Here is a 25,136-nt window from a genome sequence, read left to right as displayed (position 1 = left end):
AGACGAGTGCCACTGTTTCTGGTGGAAACAAAAACTCCCAAAAAAAACAAAAAAAAAAAAAACACAAAAACGGACAAACTTTTTTTCTAACCCTGGACAATCCCTTTAAATGTTGGAATTGAATCTAGCTGTATCTGGGATCTATAAATGGATTAGTTAACCGTGTTGTGCGCTTATCCCACAACTTATGAGAATATAGCCTTTAACTTTGCTAAGAGTCTTGGAGAACAGCCTCTTAAAAATGGTCAAGAAAATCGCCTATTCCACTGTCAGTAGGCAATAGGAACTCTTTAATAGTATGGCTTGATGGAACACAGAAACCACGTGCAATATTTTAGATGCATTCCCACTTGGGAAGAGCAGACCGCCAGCAATGGATGATCTAACCAGTTAAATCCCAGTTGCTGGTTCCTTATTCATTGCGGTGAATGCAGGTCAGAGCACCCGGCATGAAGGATCATAAGCTGCGCCGTTAATGTTGGAAGGGTTATAAACCGTATATTCGGAGTCAGTCTTTCTAGTCATCTAGCTAGTTCAAAACATGGGGGAGTGTACACGTAGTCCATGAATTAAGAAGTAGCCCAAACCCTTCATGCAGATCCCTTGCTGTAAATTGAAATGTTCAACACGGATACTAGGCTGCCCATCATCGCAGAGATGTAATGCTGATAAAAATGGCCCTCTGAAATCTTCCATAATGCTGAAAGAGATCCCCAAGGTATTTTAAAGCCTACACTGTCCCTTCTCACCTGCCCTCCACCTCTGCATCCAAGAACATAACCTGTCTCCATAGCCCCAGCTCCCTTCTACTAAAGGCTGGGGGGCCCCACTACGAAAAGGGAAATCACTCAGTGCGAAGTATAATGTGGATGCCAGAATCCGTGAAAACGGGGCCGCTCATCTCTCCAGGCCGCAGAGCAAAAGAAGCATCTTCAAAGGGTTTCTGCATGTCACCTGCAGGACAGACAGTGAATACAATTATCATCAAGGGAAGGGTCTGCCGTCAACATTAGGGCATGTAATAATGTGTGCTACATTCTCTTAATTTCACATTCAGGCATTTACTTTATACAGTAAAGAACTAGAACAAAAAATGTTTAGATACCTGTTAGAAGAAAGAAAAATCAAAAGTTCTGACATCTAGTGGTTGCAAAGCATATTACATAGACACAAAAATATTGGTTATTACAAGGTAGTCGGTAAGCAATAACTTGATTCAAGGCCACCTATAAGAAGTCATTTTCAGACAGGCACTGCGAGAACTTGCCTGAGGACAACCAACGTCAGAGAAGGCACATGGGATCTATAGGGATGTTTAGGAGTACAGATGACTAGTAGGAAATTAAAGAGGCTGTCACCAGATTAAAAATGCCCTATCTCCTACATCATTTTATCGGCGCTGGAATGTACACTACCGTTCAAAAGTTTAGGGTCACTTAGAAATTTCCTTATTTTTGAAAGAAAAGCACAGTTTTTTTCAATGAAGGTAACATTAAATTAATCAGAAATACACTCTATGCATTGTTAATGTGGTAAATGACTATTCTAGCTGCAAACGTCTGTTTTTTAATGCAATATCTACATAGGTGTATAGAGGCCCATTTCCAGCAACCATCACTCCAGTGTTCTAATGGTACATTGTGTTTGCTAACTGTGTTAGACGGCTAATGGATGATTAGAAAACACTTGAAAACCCTTGTGCAATTATGTTAGCACCGCTGTAAACAGTTTTGCTGTTTAGAGGAGCTATAAAACTGACCTTCCTTTGAGCTAGTTGAGAATCTGGAGCATTACATTTGTGGGTTCGATTAAACTCTCCAAATGGCTAGAAAAAGAGAGCTTTCATGTGAAACTCGACAGTCTATTCTTGTTCTTAGAAATGAAGGCTATTCCATGCGAGAAATTGTCAATAAACTGAAGATTTCCTACAACGGTGTGTACTACTCCCTTCAGCACAAACAGGCTCTAACCAGAGTAGAAAGAGAAGTGGGAGGTCCCGCTGCACAACTGAGCAACAAGACAAGTACATTAGAGTCCCTAGTTTGAGAAATAGACGCCTCACAAGTCCTCAACTGGCAGCTTCATTAAATAGTACCCGCAAAACGCCAGTGTCAACGTCTACAGTGAAGAGGCGACTCCGGGATGCTGGCCTTCAGGGCAGAGTGGCAAAGAAAAAGCCATATCTGAGACTGGCTAATAAAAGGAAAAGATTAATATGGGCAAAAGCACACAGACATTGGACAGAGGAAGATTGGAAAAAAGTGTTACGGACAGACGAATCGAAGTTTGAGGTGTTTGGATCACACAGAAGAACATTTGTGAGACGCAGAACAACTGAAAAGATGCTGGAAGAGTGCCTGACGCCATCTGTCAAGCATGGTGGAGGTAATGTGATGGTATGGGGTTGCTTTGGTGCTGGTAAAGTGGGAGATTTGTACAAGGTAAAAGGGATTTTGAATAAGGAAGGCTATCACTCCATTTTGCAACGCCATGCCATACCCTGTGGACCGCGCTTGATTGGAGCCAATTTCATCCTACAACAGGACAATGACCCAAAGCACACCTCCAAATTATGCAAGAACTATTTAGGGAAGAAGCAGGCAGCTGGTATTCTATCTGTAATGGAGTGGCCAGCGCAGTCACCAGATCTCAACCCCATAGAGCTGTTGTGGGAGCAGCTTGACCGTATGGTACGCAAGAAGTGCCCATCAAGCCAATCCAACTTGTGGGAGGGGCTTCTGGAAGCATGGGCTGAAATTTCTCCCGATTACCTCAGTAAATTAACAGCTAGAATTCCAAAGGTCTGCAATGCTGTAATTGCTGCAAATGGGCATTCTTTGACGAAAGCAAAGTTTGAAGGAGAAAATTATTATTTCAAACCTTGTCAATGTCTTGACTATATTTTCTAGTCATTTTGCAACTCATTTGATAAATATAAGTGTGAGTTTTCATGGAAAACACAAAATTGTCTGGTTGACCCCAAACTTTTGAACGGTAGTGTAGTTAACAGCAGTGTTTTTTATTTTGAGAAACAATCTTTTTTCAGAAAGTTATGATCTTTATTACATTTATGCAAATTAGTTTCTTAATGCCCAAGTGTGCGTTTTTTTAACCAAGTGGGCGTATTACAAAGAAGTGTATGACGCTGACCAATCAGCATCATACACTCCTCTCCATTACACCCAAGCTTGTTTCACTGAACAGCGAGACCACGCTGTGACGTCACTTCCGCCCACAGGTCCTTCATCTCTACGTCTGAAGACTGAACATAGATCGTCTCCAGGCATATGAGGAGTTACAGTCGTTGGATCTGCAGCAGCGGAGGAGGCAGCATCACACAGTGCAGGTAAGCATATAGAACTCCCTAGAGACGAAGGCCCTGTGGGCGGAAGTGACGTCACACGAGATCACGCTATTCAGTGAAACAAGCTTGGGTGTAATGGAGAGAAGTGTATGATGCTGATTGGTCAGCGTCATACACTTCTTTTAACCAAGTGGGCGTATTACAAAGTTAAAAAACGCCCACTTGGGCACTAAGCAACTAATTTGCATAAATGTAGTAAAGGTCATAACTTGCTGAAAAAAAAAAAAAAAGTTTCTCCAAAATAAAAAAAACAAACATTGCTGTTAACTACATTCCAGCGCCGATAAAATGATGTAGGAGATAGGGCATTTTTAATCTGGTGACAGAGCCTCTGTAACTGTCAAGGTGACAAGTCTGAGGATGATTGTGAGTCGATTTCCTCTAGAAGGTCCAGACTTCACGTCGATGACATCATGCACCTTACGTACTGTAATATTAGCGGCGATAGTAGACTACACTATTCCATACAGCTGTATCCAGTAAAGAGACATAGCACACGATACGTTATTTTACACTGGTACCCTATGGTTGACTGACGCCACTGTATGGCATAAATTGGAGGCGGTTGACAAATACGTCAGGAGCTTTTCCCTTTCATATGCGTTAAACGGAGGCAAAAAACGTAATGTGAACAGGAAGAAGCCAAAATGTGAAAAATTCTACTTACCTTTCCCAAAATTTCCCAAGTCACCTCCGGCCTTAGCAGAACTGCAGTCACTAAACTGTGAGGCTAGAGCTTCAAAGTCCTCCTCTCCAGATTTTATTTTCTGTATATACCCTGAGGAAAAAAAAAATATATATCAACCCCTTAGTAGACGCAGCCAAGCACTTGTATCCAATGTTGTCCCTTCGTATTCCACTAGTCTTGGAACAGTTGTACGCTGCCTTATTGTTTCCAGGAACAAGTTGGAATTATTTTTCTTTAGGAGACATTTTGGGTAGAATATGCGAGCGCTTTAATAAAACGTCTCCTGTAATTAGTTTTAGTTTCATTAACCAGATGCAAGTCTGCAAAAGAGAAACACTGTTTATATTCCGTTTTTTTTTACATATTGTAGGCATTTTTTTATATTTAAAGAGGCTCTGTCACCAGATTTTGCAACCCCTATCTCCTATTGCAGCAGATCGGCGCTGCAATGTAGATTACAGTAACGTTATTATTTTTTAAAACGAGCATTTTTAGCCAAGTTATGACCATTTTTATATTTATGCAAATGAGGCTTGCAAAAGTCCAAGTGGGTGTGTTTAAAAGTAAAAGTCCAAGTGGGCGTGTATTATGTGCGTACATCGGGGCGTTTTTACTTGTTTTACTAGCTGGGCGTTGTGAATAGAAGTGTATGATGCTGACGAATCAGCATCATCCACTTCTCTTCGTTAACACCCAGCTTCTGGCAGTGCACAGACACAGCGTGTTCTCGAGAGATCACGCTGTGTTGTCACTTTATGCCCCAGGTCCTGCATCGTGTCGGACGAGCGAGGACACATCGGCACCAGGCGACAGAGGCTACATTTGATTCTGCAGAAGCAGCATTGGCGTTTGCAGGTAAGTCGATGTAGCTACTTACCTGCAAACGCTGATGCTGCTGCAGAATCAACTGTAGCCTCTGGTGCCGATGTGTCCTCGCTCGTCCGACACGATGCAGGACCTGGCGCAGGAAGTGAGTGACGTCACAGCGTGATCTCTCGAGAACACGCTGTGTGTCTGCACTGCCAGAAGCTGGGTGGTAACGAAGAGAAGTGGATAATGCTGATTCGTCAGCATCATACACTCCCATTCACAACGCCCAGCTAGTAAAACAAGTAAACACACCCAGATGTAACACACATAATACACGCCCACTTGGACTTTAACTTTCAACACGCCCAGTTGTACTTTTGCAAGCCTCATTTGCATAAATATAAAAATGGTCATAACTTGGCCAAAAATGCTCGTTTTTTTAAAATAAAAACGTTACTGTAATCTACATTGCAGCGTTGATCTGCTGCAATAGGAGATAGGGGTTGCAAAATCTGGTGACAGAGCCTCTTTAAAAAAAACAAACTACTTGGGGTGGCCGTATTGGGGACCCCCCCCACCCATCCTTTCTCTATGCAGTGCAGCAGTGTCTGTGCTTTATGGCAGGTGAAATGAATGGGGATTAATTGACAAAGAAATGTCATAGATTATTACAGTCTCCATACATAATGCTATGTTTAGTTTTACTGTCCTGCCTTTTGAACCTTTAAGGGTATGTTCACACGGCGGGGGTCCGTAACGGCTGAAATTACGGGGATGTTTCAGCCTGAAAACATCCCCGTAATTTCAGCCGTACCGGCATGTGCAGGCGCTTGAACGCCGCGTCAATTACGGCCGTAATTAGCGCTGCTATTCATTGGAGTCAATGAATAGCGGCTCCAATTACGGCCAAAGAAGTGACAGGTCACTTCTTCTACGCGGGCGTCTATTTACGCGCCGTCATTTGACAGCGGTGCGTAAATATACGCCTCGTGTGAACAGACAAACGTCTGCCCATTGCTTTCAATGGGCAGATGTTTGTCAGCGCTATTGAGGCGCTATTTTCAGACGTAATTCGGGGCAAAAACGCCCGAATTACGTCCGTAAATAGGCCGTGTGAACATACCCTAAAAGTCAAGATGTGCAGCGGTTTTGAAGGTCTATGACTACATGCACACATCTTCACAAAATAATCACAATGAAGTAGATCATGTTTACCAGCGTTTGGATCACAAAGATTTTCTGAGTCCACAAAAGGTCTGTGCAACTGCTCATCTCTTTAACCTAGTAGTACCCCTGTAACACCAGAGCACCAATATCCTATGTGATTGGTAAGAAGGGTGACAACATGAAGAACAGTTCCTCTCTCCCCCCCCTGGGGGTCACTAGAGGCTGTACAGGGAGACCGATGATGGTAACAGGGTTGTGATCTTCCCTCCTACTCCCACCTCTTCCTTAGGCCGTAGTTGACGGCCGTGATACGCGCGTGAAAATAACACGCGTCGCACGGACCTATGTAACTCAATGGGGCCGTTCAGACAGTCCGTGATTTTCACGCAGCGTGTGCTGCGTAAAACTCACGACGTGTCCTATACTTGGTCGTTTCTCGCACATCACGCACCCATTGAAAATCACGCGCGGCACACGGACGCACTTCTGTGTGCTGCGCGTGAGTCGCGCAACAGTTGTTAAAGAAATGAAGGGACTAATAAAACCACCTCCTTCATTTCTGTTTATTAACATAAAAACAGAGTGTCATAACAATGTTAGAGTAGAAAAAGTTGATCCAGCGCTGGAGGAGTGTTTTAAAAAGGAACGTATTCCCAATTTTATTCGTATCAAAACATAAAAATTCGGTAACAGGCAGACTTGGTATCAAGGCAGAAATCGGTAGGTGTAATGAGCCTACGCGTTTCAAGCACGTCAAGTGCTCTTAGTCATGGCTGTCATAACGATGTCCTATGCCCGAAAATCACGCAGCCACTCACCAACTACTGATGACACACGGCACTGCAAGGCACAAAAAACGCTGCGTTTTTTGCGTGCGCACAACGCACACGTTCCTGTGAATAAGGCCTTATACACACAAAATGCTCCCTGACGTCACACAAGTCCTGCGCCCCATATACTGCACCTACGGATTTCACGCCATGACATAAAATCAAAGATACTAGGCCTACATATGGTGGAGATCTAAGCTCTAGTCCTTACGTTCTAGTCACATTTAAAGGACGAGTGTCGCGGAAAAAAATATTTTGATATCAATTTGCTTTTAGTGTTTTATTAAAAAATGTTTTATTTATTTGTGCGTTTGTGTTTTACTTTTTTTCATTTTTTAACTTTTTCTTCCCTATGGGGGCTGCCATTTTTTTTTCCATCTCTGTATGTGTCGATTAACGACAGATACAGACATGGAATACGGCACATACAGCCCCATAGTGAATGCGACCGGGGCCCGTTCCATCCACTATGCTGTACGCCGTCTGTGTGGGAACGGCGCATGCGCCGCTCCCACACAGTCCAAATTGAAGGTCTTCGACCTAGCGACGTCCGGCGCCATTTTCTCGTGGACCGGAAGCTGCTGATCGCGTGGGTACAGTGGCCGTACCCGCGCCATCAGAGGACGGATATATCCGTCCTCCTGCGCGAACTAGCTGCTGCTGAGGACGGATATATCCGCCCTTCGGCGTTAAAGGGAATGTGTCGCTAGAAAAATATATATATATTTTTTTAGTTAAACAATTAGTGTATAGGTAATTAAACATTGTTCTAATTTTTTTTCACAAGTCAGGAAATATTATAAATTAGATTCTAAAACTGGGCATTTCCTTGCCGTAATAGAATGTATATTAACCCCTTAGTGACCAGCCTATTTTTCCATAGGCTCAAAGAGCTATAACTTTTATTTTTGCGTCGACGTAGCTGCACAAGGTCTTGTTTTTTGCAGGACAACTTGTAATTTTTAATAGCACCATTTAATAGCATATATATAATTTATTGATTAACTTTTTTTGGTGGGGGGGGGCCATAGAATTTTGTTTTATAAAAAACAGCAATTTTGCAACTCCTTGTGTGTCCTAAATTGACACCATTTTCCATGTGGTATAAATAACAATACCTTCATTCAGCGGGTTGTTATGATTGCAACGATATTAAACTCATCGATTTTGTATGTTTTACTATTTTTACACAGAAAAAACACTTCTTTCCAAATTATTTGTTTTCGTGTCTCCATATTTCAAGAGCCACAACTTTATTTTTCTGTCGATGCAGCTGTATGAGGGCTTTTGTTTTGCAGGGCGACTTATAGTTTTTATTGGTTGGGAGTACATGCGACTTTTTGTTCACTTGTTTTTGGTTTTTTTTAAGGCAGGATGCACAGAAAACCGCAAATCTTGCATTGTTGTTTTATTTAATTTTTTTTACGGCGTTCACCGAGCATTAAATAATGTAATCGCTTCATAGTTGGGGTCGTTACGGACACGACGATACCAAATGTGTAACTTCTTTTTTTTTAATAATAATAATAATAATAATAATAATAATAATAATAATAATAAAGCATTTTATAAGGGGGAAAAAAAAGTGTTTCTTTTTTTCACTTTGGATTTTTATTTATTTTTTAACTAACTTTTTTTTTTCTTTTTTTATTAGTCCCACTAGAGGACTTTACTATGCGATCACCTGATCACTTTTAAAATACACTGCAATGCTTCTGTATTGCAGTGTATTACTGCCTGTCGGGGAAAAAGGACAGGCATCTGCCAGGCCATACCTGTGGCATGGCCTAGCAGTCATTAACTAGAGGTAGACCTGGGGGCCTTTATTAGGCTGCCATAGAAGACAGACACCCTGTGATCTTATCGCAGGGTGTCGGTGGGGTGAGAAAGGGAGCCCCCCCTCCCTCCAAAACCACTCAGATGCAGCGCTCGCTATTGAGCGCCGCATCTAAGGGGTTTAACGGGCGAGATCGATACTTATTTCGATCTCGCCCGTTGGAGCAGGTCTGCTTACTTCCGGTAGCTGAGAGCTGGGAGATTTACCTGCTCCCAAGTGTATTTATTTATTCCGAAGCAGCACCGTAAAAAGGCAATTGCATCGGAATAATGCCCGTTAGCGGCCGCCGTAAAAACACTAATGAGTGGTCACTAACGGATGAATGCATGGTGAATATTTAAAGTGAAACACTGGACAAAAATTATTTGTCGATAAAATACATCACATATACCAGGGGATTGCTCTTTAAGTCACTGGAAGAGGACTGGAGTTTGCAATAAAATATAACTTTTACTGAAGTGTAGTATAAAATGTATATAACAAAAACACATACATAAAGAAAAAAATGACATACTATAATGACATCCCCAATGATGAGAAAAACAGGGTTAAATAAAATAATATCAATATAACCCTCATTATATGAAGAAAAAAAAAGCCACCATTAGCCAACATGTGTAAAACATTGATAGACAGTGATTTGAAAGTTAGTATTCCAAAGTACTATGTGGGAAATTCATGAGAATCGGTACTTTGGAATACTAACTTTCAATATATATATATATATATATATATATATAAAAAGAAGGATTTGTAGTGGCTATGGGGTTTGTTGTATATACCCCCCTACCCATTCCTGTTGTGGTCTCTCTCAATCGAGTTGGAGATATTAAGATGGAATCCTGTTCACATCCTCAGGTTTAACAAAGATTCTCCCAACGCGTTTCTTCTAGGCATTAGAGTCATCAGGGGAGACTAAGCCTTTTTAGATTGTTTATGCGTGTGGCATATTAATGCTTGTGGCTCCCAGTTTAAGAGTGCTTGCAATGGCGAGGGTTTAAGGCAGAGCAATGAACTGTTTTGCAGCATCCATTCCATGTGCTCGTATCGAGCATCTGAATGCATGTACCAGTCTTGGCTTCTTAATGCCGATTTGCATCCCTCCCCCTAGTATACACCCCTATGACAAGCGGGGTTGTGTGAGGTGAATGGACGAGCCCATTGGTTAGGAGTTCGTACAAACATGTGTTGTTTGATTCGTGTATTTGGCCACATGATATGTATTACAGAATTTTCAGAGTCACATGACTAAACCGTAATTTCCAAATATATTTAATCGAGCAGATAAAGCTTACAGTACATTCAGCAGCAGAACACTTTTTGCAGTTATGACTGGAGGTCACGTAAATGCAGTATTTCCTAACTAGTGTTCCTTGGAAACTGGTCAGGGGTTGCCCAAAACACAGCAGCAACAAGATCTGTCAGTTCCACAGTAGGGACGGCACACTGATCTCAACCTGCTCTAAGATGTTTGGCAAAGCAGTCCAGAAATCTCAGCCCGAAAAAAAACGACATACAAGTATTATAGGATGATACACATTCCCCTGCACCAAGGTTCATAGACGTAGGAATAGAGGGGGGGGGGCTCCCCTAACTGGATTTTTTTTTAAAGAGATTCCCGTTTGTTAATATGGTTTGGAATCACTGTCTTAATGTCAGCACAGACCTTGCAGACCAGTTTTAGATTTTAGGAATACTTTTTCTTTACACCACTAACACTGCAGTTATCAGATGTAGGGAAAACCTAACTGTCCCAATGCACAGCTAAGAAGTTTGGAGTGTCTGACAACAAGCTTGTTGACTGTTTCCAATAGCAACCAACAGAACGGAGACTGCAGCTCTGGACAATTATAAAGGATGTAACTCAGAACCAGTAAAGAATGCTGTGTATTTACAAAGTACCTCAACTCTTCATGTAGATGGATTTATACGTTATATAATCCATCTCTATTCATTTCTCACTTGCTATTCCTGTGCTTACCTACCATTTATGAGCTCCAGAGCTTCGTCTTTGGTGCGTGTGATTCTTTCCTGCCTCCACGATGAAGGACGTCTGGACTGGTTATGTTTCACCAGCAGGTGAGAACATCGTACCTTTGTCGGTTCACCTTGCCCATTTTTCCCGCTTCCTGAGGGCCGCTCCCACTGGCTGGCATTAGTCATGTGGTTGAAATAATACACACGTCCTGTAGTAAAACAAAGCAAATTCAATTAAAGGGGTATTCCAGTTCACGTACAGAAAAGCTTAATCAATGTATGAAGAACAGGTCTAATACTTTCCAATATACTTTGGGGGACCTTATCGGCTTAATGCCTGTTATTTTCCATATACACACACATATATATATATATATATACACACACACACACACACACACACACACACGTAGGCATAGATTTCATGATCTATGTGACTTCCCGAGATGTGCCAAATTTATTAAAGGGGGTTACACCAGAATCGACAATCATAACTTATCCACAGGGGGCCCCACTGATCCCAAAATCCCCTTCCTCCTCACAGCTCGACCGCAGTAAGGAGCACATTAAATAGAGCGGAGGTCGAACATGCGCGCTGCCTCTCCATTCAAACTCTATGGGAATGACTGAAACAGTCCTATAGACATTGAATGAATTGGTAGGCACATTCTCGACCACTGCAGTAAGGAGGAAATTTGGGCTTCTCATGATCACTGGGCCCCCGCGGATAAGACAAATACTACTTTTCCTGTGGGTAGGTGATAATTGTCGATTTAGAGGCAACCTGTTTAAGAGGCATGCGTCTCAAAAAAATTTGCCGCATTTCACTCAGACAGTAAAAGGGTGAAATTCATACACGACGGGATTTTGATGCAGAGATTTAAAGTGTGTCAATCCACCTTTAGAAAGATTCCTCCCCTTGTTTCAATTGTTTCTAATTTTTTTTTGTTTGCCGTCAGTGAACGGGAACATTCTTGTTCACAATCGGGCAATGAAAACCTGCTTTAACTTCGTCTACCGGACACAGCTCCGGGGTGCTTTAGAAAAGAAAGCTCTGATACAGCGTCACAAGCCGCGCACCTGTGTGCGCATCAAATTTCAAGGACAGATTCTAGATATATATAAGAATGTTTCCATTCACCGACTGCAGAGGTCCTAAAAAGGTGATGAATTGGAAGAACTATTTAGAAAGTTGCAGAACTTTTTCTTATGCAAAGTAGGGATGCGCGATGCATCGAAACTTCGATACTCTGCATCCCCAAACGGTTCGATACCGTTATTTCATGTATTTCGATACGAAGCTGTGCGGCCGCACAGCTCAGTATTGTAACACATGAATGTATGAGAGCGGGGCTGCGGCTGTGTAATACAGTCTTTGCCCGGCTCCAAAGTCCTGATAACAAGTGCGCGGGGTCAGGATGATGCGATGCGGCCGGCGCTGCACTAATGAACGCCGGCACTGACGATAGAGCATGGCGGACGCACTACAAAACACCCCCCCCCATGTTCTGTCTTCAGTGCCTGCGCTCATTAGTGCATTGAAGGACCCCAGAGATGTCCTACGATATTTCCTGTTAGGGCATACTTAGGTATGTCCTAACAACTGCCTGTGTACTATACATACACAGGCTAATGTACTGGTATATAGATATATGCCAGTACATTAAAGTTTAAAAAATAAAGTAAAAACAAAGTAATGTTAAATTAACAAAAATACACATACACTTTTACAATAAACATTAAAATAAGTCTCAATACATAAAATATACACATTTGGTATTGACGCGGCCGTAATAACCTGCACAGCAATTTTTTGCGTCATTTATGATGTGTACGCTGTAAAAAAAAAAAACTGCTTTCTATCACTTATTGTGGGGCACGAGGTGTGATGAATTTAACCTCCATGTGCCTCACATTAATAGTAATTAACCCCATCATGTACCTTACATATTAACCCATTATGACTGAGAAACATGATGGGGTTAATTACTATTAGTGTGAGGCACGTGGAGGTTAAATTCATCATCACACCTCGCGCCTCACATCAGAAAATGGAAGAACTTTTTTTTTATTACTGTTGGCAAAGTATCGAATTGGTTTCAAAATCGCAATACTAAACGAAGTGTCGGTATCGAAGTCCAGATTCTGGTATCGTGACATCCCTACAACAAAGACAACCATATAATAGAAGCATGTTCTGTTCCGGACTGCGCTGATCTGACATAGGGAACGTCCATCCACATAGATGGACTGGAAGGTTTACCTGCTGTGTGCGGTTACCCTAGGTCTCAAAAAGTTAGGTGTGAGCTGATTTCTAGGAGCATTGGCCCTTGGGATTTGTCTAGCCCTTTATTAGGGAAAAGTCTGAAAAATCCACCAAACGTACTAATAACTTTGTAGCCGCTGCAGCAATTTCCTACATGAAGACATTTGGCATACAAGTACAAATTTAAGGGTCTCTAAGAGGGTCTTCCAGTTGAGTTCCATTCAATATTTGCTTGATTTGGGGTAGAGAAGCGATGACCAGTTTGATCATTACAAACTGGTGTTGAGCGGTATCCAAATATTGAGAACTGAGGATCAGATTGTGAACTTGAGAGAACTCCATTACTAGTGTCTCAGGTCCATGCCATGTGATAGAAGGCAGAACACATAACATGCTCACTAGAACCCCCCCAACCAGAGGCGTAACTTGAAGCTTCTGGGCCCCAATGCAAAATCTTTATCTAGCCCCCCCCTCCCCCATATATAATTTACAATACCAGCGTCGTCTTATGCGGCTGAGGGGCTCACTCAGACTTCACGGCCCGGGTGTGACTGCTACCTCTATAGATACTCCCCCTAACACACAATGGGGGGGGGGGGGGGGAGGATAATTAATACTGCGAACCGATTGCCAGATACATGATCGACCTGTTAATTAATCTGGCTTAGGCCAAAAACACCGCCAGGTCAGACCTGGCCGTTGCCTTCCATCGTATTTCTAAGTAGAGGAATTTTTTTTAAATTATATATATATATATAAGTTGTGCTCAGCGTGAACCTGATGAATTCAGCTTTAATATTTGTACTGCGGCACTGACCAAGAGCAGCACCCAGAGTAGCAGTGTAACCCAAAGAGGCCACTGTGTGACCGAGACCTTGGTGCTTGATTAACAGCTCAAATAAAAGGTTATTAATTGTCCAATATAATTAGTCAATCCTTCAGCTCAAGAGCTCTGCTTGCTGTCATTCAATAGGAACCTTGATTGTTTACATCCAGTCATTACAAGATAGAGCACTGCAAGTCCGTCCTGCACCTGTGTGTCCATCGCATGACCAGGACAGATTTTCATCCACTGGAAGTAAACAATGAAAGATCCAATTAAAGAAAAGCAAGCGGAGATCTTGAAAAAAGAATTTATGCAGAAAGTATATTGGAAAACAGTATAACGTTTCATTATACAATGAATAACCTGTGTTTTCTGAAAACAGAATTAGTTTTTGGAGCGTTTCCATAGATGACCTATTCTCATTGGTGAATGTTCCAGGATCCACCATAAGTTTAGTCCGGTACTTCAGTAAAGTGGCTGTCCCTCTGCTATTATTATCCGTGGGGGTCCTAGGTGTTAGACCCCCCCCCCACGTTACACATGGACAGCCTTTCCAACGGACAGGTAATGAATGTCAAATCCCCGAAAACCTCCCAAACGCCAACAGGGCACTCGTCTGACATACATTTGCTCCATATAAACCGGAGGGAAAGTGACAGCACGTATGTATATAATCTTTTTGGCATTTGATCAGTGTGGGTCCGACCACAGCGCGGTTTCTGTACCTCCCATAGACTTAGGCTAGGGATTTACAGCTACTTTAGACTTCTTGTAACTGTGATGTTGCGGTAACTCGCGAGCTGTAAAGCGACCACATTCACTTTCGTTACCTGTGCGGTCAAAGTAGCTGCGTAGCCCCAGCCTAATATACAGAGGAGCGCAACCCACCACTTCATACATATAGGAAACCGGCTCCCCCACGTTAGCGAAGAGCAGGAATCCCAAATGCTGTAGAGAGATGATGATTGAGATGTAACCTGGTGATACTAGTACATATATTACAGTACAGCACCATACGGGCAATGGCACCTTTTCTCGGCCGCAGCAGGGGACATCAGTGTTACTTGTCAGTCATTAAAGTGAATGGCCGTCCATATAAAACATGAGCATTTCGAGTCCGCTAGAGCAGGAGCGTCTCTAACAGAGCAAAATATCCACTCTGGTCCATAGAGAGGGGTGGGGGGAAATCAAACATGGATTCCCATCTATGGAGGTCCGCATGGCTTATAGAGGGGTGGTCTTCATAAAACAACCCCTTCAAAATGCTTTAGCATCAAGGGACACGCAAGTTTTTTTTCTTCCGCGAGGCGGTTTGTAATTCCACCCCATTTTTACAAGCGTTTTTCACACCAATTTCACGTAAAACGTGTCAGAATCAGCGTGGAAAATTGTGCGAACAGGGCCTTACCCCCCATAAAGACAAAACGGGGTGACTGATGACATTTTCGGGCATCAATCCACCCTGTGAGCTAGTGGGGAGGGACGGGGAATGGGGTGCCCATTGTAGAGCTTAGTCAGGGGTGAGACCCCCTCCGCTCGCACATACCCCTTTATATGATTGCATTATATATGAAGCCGCTCCCATTTTACTGACAAGTGACAATGTTTGTTAGGAAAAGGGGGCGTGGCATTCCAGTCGCTCTTCATCGTGGCTCCTTACGAAACTTTTCTATAAAGGACGACGAGTAAAAACGGGTAAAGTTCTGTAGCGCACACCGTAACGGCGAATTCCAGTCAACGTGCCCCAACGTATAATATTAAAACGCGTCCAAAGTCGCCATTCGATCGAAGACTTGCAGCCTCTAGACATGGAGGCCAGGGAAGTGAACAGAAAATTAATTGAATGTTGCCCAGAGCTGGCTGCACGATGCCAACAACGTGCCAGCTCTCTGCATAGTCATAGGGGCTAACAGGCTACACCAAGGTTCAATGGAATAAAAGCACTACGGCCATCTGAACGAGCGCCATGTTCACCACACATAACGCAGCCCACCACCGACCATCTGTACTCGTCTTTATTACCAGAGCTGCGGCTCATACGCTTCTCCCAACCGGGCGGCAGCTTCTCTTCATCCGCCATCTTGCCTCCTGCGTCAGGTTTTGCCCCGCCCTCCGTGACGACACAGCTAGATCGGCGTTCGCTATTGGCGGTTCATTACTGAGACACTGACGAAGCCAGAACTGTGTGAATGGCTACTCAGAGCCGAAGATCGTTATGGCGGAGGGAGAAATAAAGGGCGGGAGAAAAGGAGCCAATCAGAGGATCCATAGGTAGCAGCACAGACAGTGTGGGGAAAGGGGCTGGGATAGTGAGAAGTGCGCATTGTCTTAAATACTGCGCATGCGTTAGATGTGCACGCGCTAACGTATAATTTCTACTCATGATAGTGTGTCTTCCAGCTTCCCTGGTAGTCTAGTGGTTAGGATTCGGCGCTCTCACCGCCGCGGCCCGGGTTCGATTCCCGGTCAGGGAAAGTTGTTTTTCTTGACTAAATTCAGAGTGAAAATAGTTATCTGTGGTAACAAATTATTGCGTGAGATGCGGAAAACATAGAAATAACAATGGGGTTCATTTATAGAAAGAAAACTAATGGCACGGGAGTAGCAGTAGCTCAAAAAGTGGCGCTATCTTTATATAACATTTGTATGCAACATTTTAATATGCTTATTAGATGTATTACGGTAAAAATTTATATTACTTCTATTCTATTATTAGGCCCCATGCACACAACCGTAAAAAATCTCGTCTGCAATTACGGACCCATTCAGTTCTATTAGCCGCGGATACCTTTCCGTATCGCATACGGATAGGTGTCCGTGCCGTAGAACTCTACCGCAAAAGATAGAACATGTCCTATCTTTTGGGAGCACGGGCCGTGATTGCAGGCACGGCCGTGTGCATGAGGCCTTAGGGTGTGTTAACATCAGCATTTGTTTCCGCTGAGGGGTTCCGTGTGAGCTTTCTGTCAGGTTAACCCCTCAGCGGAAAGTCAAACGGAAACCTAAGCTTCCATTTCCTTCGCCATTGATATCAACATACCTCCCAACCGTCCCGGATCCGGCAGGACAGTCCCGGTTTCTCACCGCTGTCCCGCCGTCCTGGGCGGTCTGCAAACTGTCCCGCTGGGAGCTGCAGCTGTATCAAAACAGCTGATCGCTGCTGACAGGCGCCCTGCATGCCAGACGTCTGCAGCAGCGATCAGAAGAAGGCAGGAGTCTTGCGGCGGTGTTCTGACTGGGATCGATGCCTGCCCGGGAGTGGACCAGTCCAGTCACCTGACCCGTCATCTGACCTCACCGATCAGGCGACAGGTCAGGTGACTGGACTGCCCCACTCCCGGGCCGGCAGTAGGGCCGGCTATCTCTACCGCTCTCCGCTCTGGCGGCATTGTGGCACAAAGTATAAGGGGGTTGTGTGGCACTATGTATAAGGGGGAGGGGGGTTGTGTGGCACTATGTACAAGGGGGGTTGTGTGGCACTATGTACAAGGGGGAGGGGGTTGTGTGGCACTATGTACAAGGGGTGAGGGGGGTTGTGTAGCACTATGTACAAGGGGGGAGGGGGGTTGTGTGGCACTATGTACAAGGGGGAGGGGGTTGTGTGGCACTATGAACAAGGGGGAGGGGGGTTGTGTGGCACTATGTACAAGGGGTGAGGGGGGTTGTGTAGCACTATGTACAAGGGGGGAGGGGGGTTGTGTGGCACTATGTACAAGGGGGAGGGGGTTGTGTGGCACTATGCACAAGGGGGAGGGGGGTTGTGTGCCACTATGTACAAGGGGGAGGGGGTTGTGTGGCGCTATGTACAAAAGGGGCTATGCGTGGAGCTATCTACAGGGGGGCTGTGCGTGGAGCTATCTACAGGGGGGCTGTGTGTGGCGCTATCAACAGGAGGGCTGTGTGTGATGCTATCTACAGGGGGGCTATGTGTGGAGCTATCTACAGGGGGCTGTGTCTGGAGCTATCTACAGGGGGGCTATGTGTGGCGCTATCTACAGGGGGGCTGTGTGTGGAGCTATCTACAGGGGGCTGTGTCTGGAGCTATCTACAGGGGGGCTGTGTGTGGATCTATCAACAGGAGGGCTGTGTGTGATGCTATCTACAGGGGGGCTATGTGTGGAGCTATCTACAGGGGGCTGTGTCTGGAGCTATCTACAGGGGGGCTATGTGTGGCGCTATCTACAGAGGGGCTGTGTGTGGCGCTATCTACAGGGGGCTGTGTCTGGAGCTATCTACAGGGGGCTGTGTGTGGCGCTATCTACAGGGGGCTGTGTGTGGCGCTATCTACAGGAGGGCTGTGTGTGGCGCTATCTACAGGGGGGCTGTGTGTGGCGCTATCTACAGGGGGCTGTGTGTGGAGCTATCTACAGGGGGCTGTGTGTGGCGCTATCTACAGGGGGGCTGTGTGTGGCGCTATGTAGATGGGGGCTGTGTGTGGCGCTATCTACAGGGGGGCTGTGTGTGGAGCTATCTACAGGGGGGCTGTGTGTGGAGCTATCTACAGGGGGCTGTGTGTGGAGCTATCTACAGGGGGCTGTGTGTGGAGCTATGTACATGGGGGCTGTGTGTGGCGCTATCTACAGGGGGACTGTGTGTGGAGCTATCTACAGGGGGGCTGTGTCTGGAGCTATCTACAGGAGGGCTGTGTCTGGAGCTATGTACGTGGGGGCTGTGTGTGGCGCTATCTACAGGGGGGCTGTATCTGATGCTATCTACAGGGGGCTGTGTGTGGAGCTATGTACATGGGGGCTGTGTGTGGCGCTATCTACAGGGGGGTGGTGTCACACACTAAAACACGTACATACACAAACATAACTTACCTGCTCCTGCTGCCGCCGCTCCCTCCGCTCCTAGTCCTTGCTTCTAATCACATGTCCGGAAGCCGCGACCGGAAGTAGTCATCTTACTGTCCGGCCGCGGCTTCCGGTCCACAAGAAAATGGCGCCGGATGTCGCTTGCCCGAAAACCTACCATTTCGACTGTGTGGGAGCGGCGCATGCGCCGTTCCCACACAGACGGAGTACACCATAGTGAATGGAACGGCTCCCGTTCGCATTCTCTATGGGGCTGTATGTGCCGTATTCCATCTCTGTATGTGTCGTTAATCGACACATACAGAGATTAATAAAAAAATGGCAGCCCCCATAGTGAAGAAAAAGTTAGAAAAAAAAAAAAGTAAAACACAAACACACAAATAAATAACATTTCTTTTAATAAAACACTAAAAGCAAATTAATATAAAAAAATTTTTTCCGCGACACTCGTCCTTTAAAATGTCCCTCATTTCCGAATTCAAAAGTTGGGAGGTATGATATCAATGGTGACGGAAACCTAGCTAATGGTTTCCATCTGTCACCATTGTGACGGTTCCGTCAAGAACAACGGAACCCTGTCACAACGGTGACAGACGGAAACCAATAATGAGGGAAACGGAAGCTTAGGTTTCCATTTGACTTTCCGCTGAGGGGTTAACCCAACGGGAACCTCAGACGGAACCCCTCAACGGAACACAAACGGTGATGTGAATAGGCCCTTAGTCATTGGGTCCTCACTGATTGATTATTATTCAGATAAAATCTGTCCAATCTAATTTGTGCCATTATTGACACGAAAATTAGCGCAAATCACACACATTTTATTTAAAAAAAACGCAATACCTCTTGTGTAGGTCGTAAGCAAAGTTGGAGACGCTTTACATTGCTGTAACACAGTGTAGCGCATGCGTTTTTCAGATGCCATCAAAAGCCACAATGCCCCCTCGTATAAATCACAAAGCCCAGTTAGCCATGGTTTGCTTTTTCATAAGTAAGACCCCATGCACACGACTGTATCTTTCCGTAAATACTGTCCATAAATACGGATCCATAGCCATCCGTATTTCATCCGTATATACGGAAGGGTAAAAAAAAAGGGAGGCTACAAATGAGGTCACCAACATGTTGCATAGCAACGCTTCCATAAATACGGACGGTTTACGGATGCACATTTGTAGCCATCCGTATTTACTGAAGCGCCCATAGGCTTCTATAGGAGAGTCCGTGCCGTAATTACGGACAAGAATAGGACAGGTTTTATAATTTTTTCATCATGGACACCCATCAGTAAAAATACTAAAATGTGTTCGTGGCCAATACAAATGAATGGATCCGTAATTATGGTCTGTAATTAAGGTCCGTAATTACGGATGAAATATACAATCGTCTACATGTGGCCTAAGTCTCTGATATGTCACATGACAGACACACATGGCACCTGACGGACCACATTAAGTTTATTTGGATGCGTTGGGTTTATGTCATGGTGTCTGTCATTTTACTTGAATTTTTTAAATATTTTTTCCATCATTTTTGTCAGAATCTGCGACAGAGGCTCGTTACGGAAAGAACGAAAGCCTGCCGATTTAGAAGGGGAGACCCCAATGTGATTGCGGTGTGCCGATGGTTGTCATGGCAGCGTGCAGACCTAATGAAGGCCCCCTGGTCTGCCATCTTTCTGCTCCTTAGAAAGTAACACAAAACACTGCAATTATTGTGCCAGCGTCAAACATTTGCTTGTTCAAGTCTCCTAGAGCAGCAGTCCCCAACCTTTTTTGCACCAAGGACCAGTTTCATGCGAGAAAATGTTTCCAGGGACCGGCGGTGGGCGGTGACGAGAGATTGCGGTTGGGTGGGTTAGGGTCAGTTCACACGCTGCGTAAATAGCACAGACTTTCCACAACGGGTTTCGTTGCGGAAAATTTGCAGCATAACACAGTAGCAGCAAAGTGGATGAGATAAAACAAATCTCATCCACACGCTGCGTAAGTAGTGAGCGGAAAAAAACCACTCAGAAATTTACACGCGGTGCAGTTTTATTCTGCATTATGTCAATTGTATTTGCGTAAAAGCTGCTTATTTGTTGTGTGTTTTCCCCATTGAATTCAATGGGGCGGTTTAAACCCACAACAAATAGCAGTTGTTGCTTTTATGGAGGCTGAATCGCATCGATTCCGCTGCAAAAACGCAACTCAGAAAAAATATATATCCGTACCCAGAAGTCTGTGTTCTTCTTCCAGGCCGGCCTCCTGGGATGATGTTTCATCCCAAATGACCGATGCAGCGGCAGTCACCATACCTCCCAACTTTCAAGTATCACAAAGATGGACAACCGATGCGGCGTGCGTAGCAGCAAATTTTTCTTTTAATCCACACCTTTAATCCCACCCAATTCCCGCCCATACACACCTGGTTCAGCCCGCACAGTATCATGCTCCCATAGTGCCTCCCACACAGTATAATGCCAAATAGCTGCCATCATACAGTATAATGTGCCCATAGATGCACTCATACTGTATAAAGCCAACACAGATGCACCCATACAGTATAATGCCCACAAAGATGCCGATATGCAGTATAATGCCTAAACAAATTCCCCCATAGCTGCCCCCATGCAGCATAATGCCCCCATAACTGCCCCATGCATCATAATGCCCCCATAACTGCCCCATGCATCATAATGCCCCCATAACTGCCCCATACTGTATAATGCCCCATAAAGTATAATGCCCACACAGATGCCCCCATACAGTATAATGCCCCCATAGCTGCCCCATATAGTATAATGCCGCATAGCTGCCCCCTTACATCTTAGTGCCCCCATACAGAATAATGCCCCGGTAGCTGCCCCCATACAGTATAATGCCCCCTAGCTGCCCTTATACAGTATAATGCCCGCAAAGATGCCCCTAGTGTCAGTGCCCACATATAAACTGCCAGTGCACTTGTATATAGTGCCACTGTGTCCATATTTATAGCAGCAAACCCCCCTTGAAGATCGCACCACCCCCCCCCCTCCTGTAGAGACTCCCTCTAGGAGCGGAATCCCCAGCCAGAGCATAGGCCAGGTATTCCTCTCCTAGAGGGAAGCCCTGATGTCACTGTCCATATATGGACAGTGACGTCACTGGCTACTCCTTGAGCGGAATCCCCGTTGCCGACTCTGGCAGGGGATTCCGCTCCAGGAGGAGCCCCTGACGTCAATGTCCATATATGGACAGTGACTTCAGGGGTTTCCTCTAGGAGCGGAATCGCCGGCCAGATCATCGGCAATGGGGTTTCCGCTCAAGGAGCAGCCACTGACGTCGCTGTCCATATATGGACAGTGACGTCACAGTCCTCCCCGAGCACAGCGCTTACAGTAGTGCTGTGCCCGGGGAGTCCTCTGCTCTTAAAAAAATTCTGAAGCAGGGAGCTGATGGTTCCCTGCTTCAGAATTGGGTTCAACTGTGTCTGCGTCCTGAAGACACAGATACAGTTGACAGCGAGACATACCCCCGGCCGCCCGGGACAGCGGGACACCACCTGAACTGCGGGACTGTTCCGCTGAATCCAGGACAGTTGGAGGTATGGGCCGGTCATATGGGATAAATCATCATCCCAGGAGGCCGGCCTTGATGACGTGAGAGGGTCGGCCTCCTGGGATGACGTTTCATCCCATGTGACCGCCACTGCAGCCAATCACAGGCTGCAGCGTTCTCCTGGGATGAAACATCGTCCAAGGAGGCTGGCCTGCTAGGAGTCCAGCTAAATTTTCAGCAGTTTTCCGCAGCAGACATTCCGGGCGAGAAACTGCACCACAGTTTAGTGCGATTTTTCGCCCGAAATTCCCTGCGTCCACCGGGACGGATACCAGATACCGCAGCCCGGTACCAAATGATCTGCGGTCCGGTATTGGTCTGCGGCCTGGTGGTTGGGGATCACTCTCCTAAAGGAACTAATAGTAAAAAAAACAGTTAAATAAAGTTTTTAATAATGTGCATTACATAAAAAAATATATAAAAAGTTGCAATTATACATTTTCCCCTTAACCCCTTAAGGACGCAGCCTAGTTTTGGCCTTAAGGCTCAGAGCCCATTTTTCAAATCTGACATATTTCACTTTATGTGGTAATAACGTCGGAATGCTTAAACCTACCCAAGCGATTCTGAGATTGTTTTCTCGTGACACATTGGGCATCATGTTCGTGGTAAAATTTGGTCGATATATTCAGTGTTTATTGGTGAAAAATTGCAAAATTTAGAGAAAATTTTGAAAAAATTGCATTTTTCAGAATTTAAATGCATCTGCTTGTAAAACAGACGGTTATACCACCCAAAATAGTTACTAGTTCACATTTCCCATATGTCTACTTTAGATTGGCATCGTTTTTTGAACATTCTTTTATTTTTCTTGGACGTTACAAGGCTTAGAACATAAACAGCAATTTCTCATGTTTTTAAGAAAATTTCAAAAGCCTTTTTTTTAAGGTACCTGTTCAGTTCTGAAGTGGCTTTTAGGGGCCTACATATTAGAAACCCCCATAAAACACCCCATTTTAAAAACTAGACCCCTCAAAGTATTCAAAACAGCATTTAGAAAGTTTTTTTAACCCTTCAGGCATTTCACAGGAATTAAAGCAAAGTGAAGGTGAAATTTGGAAATTTCATTTTTCTTTCAGAATTTCAATTGTATTCATTTTTTTTTCTGTAACACAGAAGGTTTTACCAGAGAAACACTACTAAATATGTATTGTCCAGATTCTGCAGTTTTTAGAAATGTCCCACATGTGGCCCTACTGCGCTCGTGGACTAAAACACATGCCCTAGAAGCAAAGAAGCACCTAGTGCATTTTGAGTCCTCTTTTTTTATTAGAATATATTTTAGGCAGCATGCCAGGTTTGAAGAGGTGTTGAGGTGCCAAAACAGTAGGAATCCCCCAATAGTGACCCCATTTTGGAAACTACACCCCTCAAGGAATTCATTTAGGGTTGTTGTTACAATTTTGACGGCACAGTTTTTTCACAGCACGTATTTGAATTGGGCTGTGAAATGAAAAAAATGTCATTTTTTCCAATAAAATGTCATTTGTGATCAAAATGTCTTATTTTCACAGGGAACAAAATACCCCATTTTGTTGCCCAATTTGTCCTTAGTGTGGCAATACCCCATTTGCGGTGATAAACTGCCGTTTGGGCCCATGGGAGGGCTCAGAAGGAAAGGAGCGCTATATGTTTGTTGGAGTCCAGATTTTGTTGGATTGGTTTTCGGGTGCCATGTCGCATTTGCAGAGCCTCAGAGGTATCAAAGCAATGGAAACCCACCAAAAGTGACCCCATTTTGGAAACTACACCCCTCAAGGAATTCATTTATGGTTGTTGTTAGCATTTTGACCACACAGTTTTTTCACAGCACCTATTTCAATTGGTCTGTGACATTAAAAAAATGTCATTTTTTCCAATAAGATGTAATTTTTTACCAAAATTTCTTATTTTCACAGGGAACAAAATACTCAATTTTGTTGCCCAATTTCTCCTGAGTGCATCAATACCCCATTTGTGGCAATAAACTGCCGTTTGTGCCCATGGGAGGCCTCAGAAGGGAAGGAGCGCTGTGTGTTCTTTGGAGTACAGATTTTGCTGGTTTGGTTTTCGGGTGCCATGTCGCATTTGCAGAGCCCCAGAGGTATCAAAGCAATAGAAACCAACCACAAATGACCCCATTTTGGAAACTACACCCCTAAAGGAACTCATTTATGGGTGTTGTGACCATTTTGACCCCATAGTTTTTTCACAGAACTTATTTGAATTGGGCTGGGAATGAAAACAAAATTATTTTTTTCAAATAATATGTAGTTTTGGCTGAAAATTTCTTATTTTCACAAGAAACAAAATACCCCATTCTGTTGCGCAATTTGTTCTGAGTGCCGCAATACCCCATTTGTTGTGATAAACTGCCGTTTGGGCCCATGGGAGGGCTCAGAAGGAAAGGACCACCATTTGGCCTACTGGGGATTTTCTAGTGCGAAGTCATGTATGTAGAAGCCCCTGAGGTACCAGTACAGTTGAAACCCGCAAGAAGTGACCCCGTTTTAAAAACTACATCCTTAAGGCATTCATCTAGAGGTGTAGTGAGCATTTTGACCGGAGACCTACACCCCATAAACTGTAATGTGGGTTCTCCCGGGTATGGCAATACCCTACATGTGGCTGTTATCAGCTGCCTGGACACACAGCAGGGCTCAGAGGGGAAAGACGAGGGGGGATAAGCTGTGTGGAGTGCATCAGGGTAAGTAAAATTGGGGTAAATTATAAACCAAGGGATGTATGATAAATTTTAAAACACTCTTTCATACAGAGCTCTGGTTATTCGGGACACGTGTCACATTGATATATTGTGTCATCCATTATCGCCCTCTTATAGCAGACTTTGCACCTCTTTTGACTTTTTCCCTTCTTGCCAGTTTGGGGAACTTCTGGAAAGTGTTGCCCTGGTACGATGCGTGTGGCCTCGCTTCCAGAAGTACTGGGTGCCCACCCTTCTTGGTCCCTAAAGATTAGGTTCTTGATAATCACCTC

At 44.5% G+C, this 25,136-nt stretch overlaps 1 protein-coding gene and 1 non-coding gene across 2 annotated transcripts; one reads left to right on the top strand and one right to left on the bottom strand.

Annotated features, from left to right (window-relative positions):
• Positions 1-269: 269 nt before the first annotated feature.
• PIN1 (peptidylprolyl cis/trans isomerase, NIMA-interacting 1) lies at positions 270-15,987 on the bottom strand. The gene is made up of 4 exons (XM_075858946.1): positions 15,788-15,987; positions 10,682-10,882; positions 4,032-4,142; positions 270-954 (listed from the first exon to the last, which is right to left on the bottom strand). Exons 1-4 carry the CDS (start codon positions 15,843-15,845, stop codon positions 845-847), a joined length of 480 nt encoding a protein of 159 aa, XP_075715061.1. The 5' UTR covers positions 15,846-15,987; the 3' UTR covers positions 270-844.
• Positions 15,988-16,167: 180 nt separating this feature from the next.
• TRNAE-CUC (transfer RNA glutamic acid (anticodon CUC)) lies at positions 16,168-16,239 on the top strand. The gene has a single exon. It is a non-coding gene; the product is annotated as a tRNA-Glu (tRNA).
• Positions 16,240-25,136: the final 8,897 nt, after the last annotated feature.

Source organism: Rhinoderma darwinii, chromosome 3 (assembly GCF_050947455.1).
Source record: "Rhinoderma darwinii isolate aRhiDar2 chromosome 3, aRhiDar2.hap1, whole genome shotgun sequence".
Taxonomy (NCBI): domain Eukaryota; kingdom Metazoa; phylum Chordata; class Amphibia; order Anura; family Rhinodermatidae; genus Rhinoderma; species Rhinoderma darwinii.
This window is presented reverse-complemented; position numbering and strand designations above follow the sequence as displayed.